This window comes from Cyprinus carpio, chromosome B2 (genome assembly GCF_018340385.1).
Source record: "Cyprinus carpio isolate SPL01 chromosome B2, ASM1834038v1, whole genome shotgun sequence".
Taxonomy (NCBI): domain Eukaryota; kingdom Metazoa; phylum Chordata; class Actinopteri; order Cypriniformes; family Cyprinidae; genus Cyprinus; species Cyprinus carpio.
In genome coordinates this window covers 7,072,868-7,083,713 of record NC_056598.1, presented here as the reverse complement: position 1 = coordinate 7,083,713, position 10,846 = coordinate 7,072,868, and the positions used below count along the sequence as shown (strand labels likewise).

At 37.4% G+C, this 10,846-nt stretch overlaps 1 protein-coding gene and 4 non-coding genes across 5 annotated transcripts; all 5 read right to left on the bottom strand.

The window, feature by feature from the left end:
• Positions 1–3,439: 3,439 nt before the first annotated feature.
• Positions 3,440–10,025, bottom strand: LOC109083639 (eukaryotic initiation factor 4A-II). The gene is made up of 11 exons (XM_042717916.1): positions 9,881–10,025; positions 9,070–9,127; positions 7,517–7,649; positions 7,195–7,334; positions 6,542–6,710; positions 6,240–6,349; positions 5,522–5,665; positions 5,084–5,221; positions 4,721–4,810; positions 4,227–4,306; positions 3,440–4,145 (listed from the first exon to the last, which is right to left on the bottom strand). Exons 1-11 carry the CDS (start codon positions 9,907–9,909, stop codon positions 4,001–4,003), a joined length of 1,236 nt encoding a protein of 411 aa, XP_042573850.1. The 5' UTR covers positions 9,910–10,025; the 3' UTR covers positions 3,440–4,000.
• Positions 4,887–4,965, bottom strand: LOC122136417. The gene has a single exon (XR_006154117.1). It is a non-coding gene; the product is annotated as a small nucleolar RNA SNORD2 (small nucleolar RNA).
• Positions 5,302–5,487, bottom strand: LOC122136412. The gene has a single exon (XR_006154112.1). It is a non-coding gene; the product is annotated as a small nucleolar RNA SNORA81 (small nucleolar RNA).
• Positions 6,023–6,200, bottom strand: LOC122136411. The gene has a single exon (XR_006154111.1). It is a non-coding gene; the product is annotated as a small nucleolar RNA SNORA81 (small nucleolar RNA).
• Positions 6,416–6,485, bottom strand: LOC122136416. Its single transcript, XR_006154116.1, has one exon. It is a non-coding gene; the product is annotated as a small nucleolar RNA SNORD2 (small nucleolar RNA).
• Positions 10,026–10,846: the final 821 nt, after the last annotated feature.

The following is a 10,846-nucleotide window of genomic DNA, read 5'->3' as shown; positions in this document are numbered from 1 at the left end:
TGCTTATGAATGTCTTTGAATGCAGAAACACTGCCTCCGGTGTCATCATGTCTGATTACTAGAATGTAGTATTTGGATTGTCTCTTTTTGGTTTTAATAACAGCAGCACTCAAGCTGAATGAACTCCTCAAGTTTGTGTAAAACCTGATGATCATGTTTTCCAGCTAGAGAATGATTCAGTCGAAAACAAGAACATCTGACTGTCTGTTTAAAGGAAGTCACATGATCAGTCACACATCTGCTTATTTGAATAGTGATGTAGAAATAGTGCACAATCATCATTTTGTGCACAAGTATTCAGTGTATTTAACTATTCAGACTTTTTAAATTTACTACAGTCTTGGAGTAGCTGAGTCAGGAATGGAAATATTTTTGAATTTAGTTGGGTTTTTGGTTATTGCAAAAAAAAAAAAAAAAAACTGTTTTGTAGGGTGACAACTACCAAGACCGATCAATCGTGTAGTGGTCATTTTCACCAGCAGGGGGGGCTGCATGCTACACTGATTACATAGTAGTGTGTCGCTAATTAAGCAAAGAACAACAGGAGGAGAGATGAGCACTACTATCATCATTTATCAAGAGACTCCGTTATCCGTTTCAAGGTAGTCCCATACTAACTCTTCATGTTAAATCAAACCCAGCCGGCACATGACCAACCTTCAATGTTGAAATATGGTTGAAATAATGACAGTTGTTGTTTCAACGTTGAAAATATGTTTACTGCTAAATGGTTGAAAAAGGTTTACAAAAACATTGATTTTTTTTTTTTTTACAAGATCTGTATGTTGAATCAATTTGATGTCTTCAACAGCATACAAAATAAATGTCTGCCTTTTAAATTATTCTTAAATTATTTAAGATTATTATTATTTTATTAGCATTTTACAATATTTTGATCATAAAACCTATTCTAAAATCTAAAGGTATATGTTAAAATATTATTATCATCATTAACAGCAATAAAACTAAATTAATTTGGTGTCAATGGTGTTCAGAGAAATAAAAAAAAGTACAGAAGCACTGCAATTAACATGAAATAAAGTTGAAAATGTTCAGTGCAACTCATGGTTTATACAAAATTAAAATCTCTCTCTCTCTCTCTCCCTCTGTCTCTCTCTCTCTCTCTCTCTCTCTGTGTGTGTGTGTATGATGTACGAAATGTGCTGTATAAATAAACTTGCCTTGCCTTGCCTTGCGGTGTTCAGCCAATCACAATGCACTGGGTCAGTTGGCCAATCAGAGCAGACTGTGCTTGTCAGAAGGAGGGAAATGTTTTTTGAACATTAAAGCATGTCAACATATTCTGTTACACCAAATACACACAATATTGATCTTTAAAAAAGCATCATATGACCCCTTTAACACTCTTGACATTTTTTTCTGTGCTGTGGTTTTCATGCATGCTTTCTTTATAAAGCAGATTAAATTTTTCCTGGGCAGAATATTTATATTGAATTAATTTGACTATGCTCAGTCTGTCTTTGATATATACACCTTATAAGAGTGGTATAAAATTATTAGTAAATATATTCCTGAATACAATATGAACGGCAGGTTTTGTTCTTCTAGTGAACTAGTTTAGGCTTAGGATGCGTCCTCTGTAGCCACACACTAAAGTTGGCAGATTTGCATTTCAGATGTGCTCAGCCGGAGACGTTTGAAGGTTTCCCAAAAGCAACTATGGTCGCAAAATACATCCTAACTGAAATGTGTGTTGGCAGTGTGTGTACACAACCACCCTATAATGATAAAGATCCACCCAGTGGTATTTTTTTTTTTTTTTTTAATCTACTAAAAAGTCTTTACCCCTTTCTCAAATCGAGCTGATCTCAGATGCTTGTCTGTGTGACGTCACAAAGACAGGCCCCTCCCACGATAGTTTGATTGACAGTAGTGTTTCAGCACAGACTGGACTGGTGTCTTACCTTGGACCAGCCCTGAGTGAGCCGTCATCAGTCCGCCATTGTTTCACCGCCAAAACAGATATAGACAAGAATCTCACCATTGCGATTGAGGTGTTTTGTTGTTGGATGTGATAATGAACACAGCAGTCGTCATTTACTCCTGACATCTGAGCCGCTGAAGACGCAGTGGATTATATTTGTTTCTGAAGGGAATGCACCCCCGATCTGTCTAAATGTGTTTGTTCGTGCGTATTATTCATGATCCAGCCACACCTGCAGAAGTGGTGAGTATAAGGTTTTTAATGAATCTTTTCAAATCGCATTTCCTAATAATGTGCTAATTAGCCAGTTTCAAGATGAATGTGGCTAAAGTAAACAGTCCCTCATAGAGCAGCTCGGAAGAGAAGGGAGGGGTCAGCAGAGCTCATTAACATTTAAAGGAAAATGCTACAAAATGGTTTTTGACAGGATTTAAAAAAAAAAAAAAAAGTGTTTTACACTTCCTTTGAGAAATTTTAACCAGACTGTTACTTGGTGACAGTTTGGTGAAAAGTTAGTGACTTTTCATTAAGACCCTAAAGAATCGTATCAACTTGTGGAAAATGGGCATCCAATGACCACTTTAAATGTATTTGGATAAAGGTCTTAAAGGGTTAGTTCACCCAAAAATTTAAATTATGTCATTAATGACTCACCCTCATGTCGTTCCAAACCTGTAAGACCTCTGTTCATCTTCAGAACACAATTTAAGATATTTTAGATTTAGTCCGAGAGCTTTCTGCCCCTCCATTGAAAATGTATGTACGGTATACTGTCCACATCCAGAAAGGTAATAAAAACATCATCAAAGTAGTCCATGTGACATCAGAGGGTCCGTTAGAATTTGTTGAAGCATCGAAAATACATTTTGGTCCAAAAATAATGACTTTATTCAGCATTGTCTTCTCTTCCGGGTCTGTTGTGAGTGTGTTCAGTGGCTGCTGACGTGTTTTCTTTGTTATTGGGTGCACCAGAAAACACGTCAGCAGCGTCATGAACGCACTCACAACAGAAGAAAATGCTGAATAAAGGCGTAAATTTAGTTATTTTTGGACCAAAATGTATTTTCCATGCTTCAACAAATTCTAACGGACCCTCTGATGTCACATGGACTACTTTGATAATGTTTTAATTACCTTTCTGGACGTGGACAGTATACCGTACATACATTTTCAATGGAGGGGCAGAAAGCTCTCGGACTAAATCTAAAATATCTTAAACTGTGTTCCAAAGATGAACGGTTTGGAATGACATGAGGGTGAGTCATTAGTGATGTAATTTTAATTTTTGGGTGAACTAACCCTTTAAGAAAGTCAGTAAAAGGAAGTGAATAAGGGTGTGGTGTCTGCATTCTTCGGACCAAATTGTGAATCTTCCAGCTCTGAACAATACATTTGAAAAGGGTTCTACTTCTACAAATTGTTTATAGAGAAAAAAACATCAGTAATTACTCAGATTGTGTGGAATTAACTAATTCAAAAGACACTGGACAACAATTCATGGACAGAATAATCCTCTTTATTGTCAAATGGGCCAAACACTACATTAAACATTGAGTTAAGGTGTTAAGACCCACCTTTTAAGAGGACTTCACAAAAAGAAGTACTTAATAAAACAATATACATTTTAAGTATACATTCCACAAAACTAAAAAGTGCCTTTATATATTACTAAATAGGTGATGTGAACCAAGTTAAACTGCACACATATGTTAGCATAACATAATTGGCAGACTTGATGCAGCACTTATATCTTTTAGTCCACAAGTAAATTACTAAACGATGAAGAACATCTAACACGTACATTTTGAACATACTAGAGAAAAAATACCTGAAAAAGAATACATGTAAAGAACCCATGTTTTGTAAGCACCACCACCAGTAAATACTGATATGGTTGGAGTCTACAACCGTCCACACAGAGTCAACGTCAATTATCGAATTTGTAGGTCAGATCCGCAGCCAGCATTGAGGAAGAGTAACTTTTCTCTCTTCCAATAAAATAAGCGCAAATGGAAGTGATCATTCAATGGCTATCCCTGCATTAATCTCCAAAGTTTAAATCAGGTCAGCGACATTCATGGGCATCTCCTCAACAGTTGTGTTGTAAAACGTCTCAATGTCTCGAAGAATCCTTTTGTCTTCTTCAGTAACGAAGTTGATGGCTACACCTTTTCTACCAAACCGACCTCCACGACCAATCCTGAGAAATGACAATTATAACGGAACATTAAAAATGAATCGTTGAATGCAGACAGTGTCAACACCTGAAAGTTTTACTCACCTATGAATATAATTCTCACGATTTGTTGGCAAGTCATAGTTGATGACAAGTGAAACTTGTTGCACATCAATCCCACGAGCCTGAAGAACAGGGATATCAGGGTCAGTAATGCTAAAGATGCTTATTTCTTTTTATTGTGGTCCTTTAACACCAAGCCTTCTACAGCAATTTAATTTCCAGGTTTAAAAAAAAATATCTATCTATCTATCTAACTATAAAACTTAAAGAGCCATTTGTAATACAAATTGAGATTGATTCTGGACAGACTATTAACCTTTCCATGGATATTACTAGTATACAACAGTTTTCTCAGAGAACTAGAAACCATTTAAATAATAAAAACTTGTTCAAAATCTACATGTAGAAACAATTCATGAACATTTACTGTGCTGAAACTTCTTACAACTTCAAATCACTTTAGTGTAGATCTTAGTTTTATGGCCATTTATCCCAATGCTTTTAAAAAAAATTCTAAAAATAGAAGCCCTACTTACCAGTAAATCTGTGGTTATGAGCACTCTGCTAGAGCCAGACCTGAACTCTCTCATGATTATGTCTCGCTCCTTCTGATCCATGTCTCCGTGTTAAAAACAAAAAACAGACTGCTTTAACCAATGCAAGTCATCACAAACGTCACACTGGTTTGGAAACTCTGGACAAGTATGATCAGTTATGTTTAGAAACAAATCTCTCCATAAAAGAGGTCAGTCCCGAAAGATGGTAGACCATCATTTCATACTTCATCCAGCATTAAACATCATGATGTGCAATCCGTCTCATATCAATCCCTGGCCTACCATTAACGATTAAACCATTTTTCATGTTTCATCCATTAACGTGTATGTACATCAGCTTACCAGAGCAGACACTGTGAAATCTCTGGCATGCATCTTCTCAGTCAGCCAGTCAACCTTTCTTCTCGTGTTCAAGAAGATAACAGCCTGGGTGATTGTAAGGGTCTCGTAGAGGTCACACAGCGTGTCCAACTTCCACTCCTACAGCAGAAGTTAGAAATTAACATTAGCGGAGAACCACCACAAGGTGTCATCCTACATCAACATCCTGATTTCATAAGATGTATGGCACAAAATCTCGAGACCTTAGACACCGGACATTAAGAAAGAGGTCCGTCCTAGACTCATTTCCGACCGTGTGCTTTTGCTCTTCCTTCTTTAAGATTAACCAGTACTAGCATGAACACCAGAGCAAGACCAGAAGGCCCTGAGCTGGTGATTTCAGCATGGCGCTTTTAAAAGAAGGGACACGAGACATTAAAGAGACAGCCAGTGCCTCACCTCTCGCTCTACATTGATGTAAAACTGCTTAATACCCTCCAGAGTCAGCTCCTCCTTCTTCACCAGGATGCGAACAGGTTCACGCATGAACTTGGTGGTCACCTCCAGCACATCAGCAGGCATGGTGGCCGAAAGCAGCACAACCTGACAACAGAAGACACTGTTAGAGCATGAACAAAAACAAATTAATTCTGGGTCAATTCTGAAAACACTAGAAGGATTCTGCATTTAATATAACTGGTAATGGGGAAGATTTTAGCAGATTAACTGTGAGGAAAAGTACTTGATTGGTCACGTCTTGCTTTAATGACAGCATCACCGGAGCTGCATGAACTCAGAAGTCTGGCTAACATGTGATACTTGTTTTTCTCATTAAATAATTTTAAAACATTTGACAGAAAAGAGTTTCAAATTTGACGAGTGACCTGGAAACAGCACAGAATGTCTCCAGAACTTTTTTCTTTTTTTTTTGGTATTCAAGATTTCTTCCAGTTGAAAATGTATTGTTGCTCTGGACCTTGAAACATAAGCCACCGGACATTAAGAAAGAGGTCCGACTCAGTTTCATTTGCGGTGCAGGGCTATTGCTCTTCTTCCACTTGATACTCTGCTTGCATTATTGCATAAACCAGGAGAACCTAGAATCTGCAATTTTAGCACAGTTCTTTTGAGCGGAAGACACCTCCATTGAGAGTCTGGTATCAAGACATGGACTTACTTGGATGTTTGTGCTTAACTTCTGGAAAATCTCATAGATTTGATCCTTGAACCCACGACTCAGCATTTCATCGGCCTCATCAAGGACAAACATCTTGATCCATTTGGGAGCTGTTAAAAAAAAAAACTTAGCATAATTCAAACCTTTAATAAACCGTTAAAACAAGGTAGTCAAGTGTATGATCAGTTAAGTTGTAAATTTCTCCATAAAAGGTCAGTCCCGAAAGATGATACCATCACTTCATACTGCATCCCAACTGGGCTTGCCTGTTTTAGTCTAATTTATTTGCATTCACTACTTACACAGGTATCTTCTGTTCAGCATGTCAAACACACGGCCTGGCGTGCCAACAACGATGTGCGGAGCTTCCGCCTGGAGTTTTTGCATTTCGTTCCGCACGTTGGTGCCTCCGATGCAGGCATGGCAAGACGCGCCCATGTAGTCACCCAAGGCCAGGATAACCTTCTGAATCTAGAGAGCAGAGAGAGAAGAGAGAGAGAAAAAAAACATTTAAAATAAGAACAACGCTTCATTTCCTCAGGTACTGATGTTTGATGGTCACCGTGCACTAATAAAGCCAAATACTGGACAGGTATGACCAGATGAAAACGTCATCTCCATAACAAGCCAGTCCCAAAAACAGTACACCATCTTACTCTTCTGTCCACAGTTTGTCTCCATTTTGTTACACTCATCCCATGGAATTCACCTGGCAGTCCAACCACCAAACCATTAACTAAAATCTCATTTCCAACCACATACAGTAAATTATTCTGGCTGAAGCACCAACTAACCACTTCCTGCCAAAAAAATTATACAAATTAAAATTACATCCACATTTAATGACTGATGGAGCAGGAAGAACAGCGAAAGAGTACCTTGAATCGTGCTACTGCCAGAATATGCCGCCTTGGTCTGAGACACTAAGTTTATGGTGACCTCAGGTACAGCATACCTGCTGAGCGAGCTCTCGGGTTGGTGCCAGGACCAGAGCCTGAGTCTCTTTCTGCTCAATCTCCAGCTGCTGCAGGATGGAAATGGCAAATGTGGCCGTTTTACCAGTGCCTGACTGGGCCTGAGCGATAACATCATATCCTAGGGACAAATAAAAGAACAATTCACACTAATGCATAACACATGCTATCAGTTTAAAATGAGCAGAGATTCACACTTGAATTAAATAGTCTACATTAGGCAAATTGCATACTAATAAATAAATCTTGTTTACTGAAAAAGCATGTCAAGCAAACGTTAAATGTAACTGAACTTGTTTGTACCTTTTATGCAAGGGATTATAGCTCTCTGCTGGATTGCCGAGGGTTTCTCAAAACCATAAGCGTAAATTCCACGAAGGAGAGTTTCCTTCAGGTTCATGTCATCAAAATTATCCGTAATCTCGTTCCAGTTGCTCTGTAAAATAATGCGTATGAGATCTCACTTTATGCACTCAGCTCACCATGTACAGACAATATCCTTCTTGTAGGCTAATGGGACGGGGTAATACACCGCCTTCAAAATCACCTCAAACAATGAGTGCACATGAAATCCATTGTAATGTTGTAATTACAATTGGGATTTTCAATAAGCACCTTTGTTCTATATTGGGGCATGTCAATTGGTCAAGTTTTAAATGACAGCAAAAGCCCTGTTTGTTCCCTTCACTTGTTCTCGAAAACTTCCTACTTCTGAATTCATAATTAGGAGCCACTGCATTCAAGTGTTTGTAGTCGGAAAGAACTAGAATCATAAGACACCGGTGTGACCGGTTGCATAAAATGCTTGAAGTAGATTTATAAATTAGTCACTTAATTTTCTTCTAAAAGAATGGTCATTATTTCACATACATAATGTAATTTGGTCTAATTTGAATCGGAAAAATAAGAACAAGTCTGACCCACTAGCTGTTTGACAAAGGGGAAGGAGTCTTGAGACATAAAGGCTGAGTTTATGCAACTGGCTTGTGCATTTTTGCTCATTTCCGGGGGAAAAACTTATTAAAGTTGAAATTCACTTAAGATATTAAATGAATATCCAACAGATTCTGAATCAAATGTGATTCAAAAATGAATCAAATGTATTAACTGCCAACCATATTATCATTACCCATACTGTTGTACACATTGACCATGTTATCTGGACAGTTTGACAATTATGAAATAGTCAAATAAATGCTGTTTTCACTGTGTAATATGCATCAAATGGTTATTTATACATGCATAAATTGTTGTGAAGGCAAGAGAATTCAACATGGATGTTGTGGGGGGTTTATTAAATCACTGACTGATTGTCTTCAGCGAGCTTGAGTTGTTTCTTTAAATTGAGGCTAGTATTGGTTTGAGATTCTGACACTCGTGACAAGGATTATGACACTTCTATGGTATCAAAAGGTTGATGTCAAAGACCTTATTTAAATAAAAATAAAATAAAAACTATATAGTGATATCGTTACCCAGAAATAACATTCCCAACTCTCAAAATTATCCCCAAGTTTCCCAGTCATAAATGTGACTTGAGGACATTCAGGTCCAATTTCTAACTAGGAAACTTATAACTAATGTTACCATAATTCAGACAGCAACATGTAAAGGTGTGCTCACATTTATTCTTGCTAGTTAAAATCCAGTGGGCTTTACAGGACTCAACACATTTGACGTGCTCACCAACAAAGTTGCATGGTTTAAAAGTGGTGCATGTGAGATGCGATTCATGCATTACACTGAATTTTTTTATTTTTTTGCCCACTTAATGTGAAAAAAAAAAAATCTAAATCAACAACTCATATTTATTAGAACCACTAAATCACCCCTCCAGACTTCATTAGGATACAAACCTCGATGACACCATCAGGCTCCATTCCTTCAGGCCCCCCATGGTCTCGATCTCGTGAGCTAAAAAAAAAAAAAAAAAATTCTGTATAAACTTTTAGTTCAAGAAGTTTCTAAAACATAGCATTACTCGAACCTTCAGGAAACGCGCGTGCACATTCCAAACCTGCCACGTGGACGACCGTTAACAATCAAAGCAGTAAATAACCCTTTTAGCGAATAATAAGTTGTATTCAGTGAAAAGAACTTTAGTCACGGTCTACCTTAAAGCCTACGCCCAAATTTGGTCCGACTTGTTACAGCAGTATCACCTCGTCCCGTTTGATGTGCTAAAAGCGGTTTCTACTACCTATAATTATTTTATATCATCAATTATTTAGCTCCCGATAAAAATGGCTAAGAAAATACAACAACTAACGTTAACAACTTTATGAAATATAACCGCAATATTTGAAGGTAGTGAACGCGGTGGAGGCCTCAAGCATGGAGGCCACGAGTTAGATTTCAGGATGGGTGTGAAACCTAGATAATAGTCATCGTTTCGATTCTTAATAACGGAACTTACAAAAAATTTTTAAAAAAAGTATTAAAATAACACTTTTAATCATAGACCCATATGAGCGCCGAGTACGTGAGAATTCACATGTAAGCATACGCAGCTAAAAGGCGTTAGTTAGCAGCGCGGCCTGCGCCATATCAAAATACACAGCACCGGCGCTATAATTAGCCCGACGCCTCTCTAGTTCAACAAGATACACATTTACGGACAGAATTTGACATAAAGTGAATGAAGATAACGTGTCATGAGGAGTTTACCTGTTGTAATCAGCAGAACCGCTAGACATGGTCCGTTCGCGACTTCGGCATTCACTCGGAAAGGAAGAACATGTGAATCTCTGGCGATTTTATGTAACCGGAACCTCTTTTTTTACATTTAGAGTAAAACTGTTAGAAACGCTAAAGCAGCTACACGCGATTGACATTTTATCGGTTGCGACAAGCGATGCAATGCGAGCTTAATACATGTCAATTTTAGCAGTGTTTATCTTTGTTATGTCGAAGTTTGTATGGGACTATATGAGGAAGCGCAAGGATATTGCACCATTGATAGGGAGTGGTGGAGCCGCTACGGGGTCTCCACGCTTCTGGCCTTAAAATGGGACTGACTTAAAGTGAAAGTTCGCTTTAAAATGAAAGTTTTAATTTATTCACCCTCGTGTTGTTCGAAACATGCATGGCTTTCTTTCACCGTGTAACACAAAATTAATTTTTAGTGACGTATGGCCTCAGTCACCATTCACTTTAACTGTATGAAACACTACAAAGAAAGTGAATGATGACTAAAAATATTATATGGCTAATAATTAAAAGGTTTTGTGTGAACTGTTCATTTTAGTGATAGAGTTTGACGAGCCTTATTTATTTTGTATTTATTTATTTTGTATTTAATTATATAATATAATTATTTGTATGTTATTTAAATATTGTAAAGTAAAAAAGTATTAATCAACTTATACTGGCTCTGGCTTTTAACATTGTGTTAATTTATATTACTTTTCCACTGAAAAAGTCCATTTAAAATCTGATTTTAAATTGCCATCAAATTAGGGACAAAGGCTGATCCCTTTTTTCCATTTCAGTTGCTCTCTATACTCATTTACCTTGGCCTTTTTTTTATTGTGATGAGATGAGATGGAAATGTGTGTTCATTTTTTATTTTGTTTTATTTTTTATTCACCAGAATGTTTGTATAATAGGCCTATATATTTGGCAACACTGTGA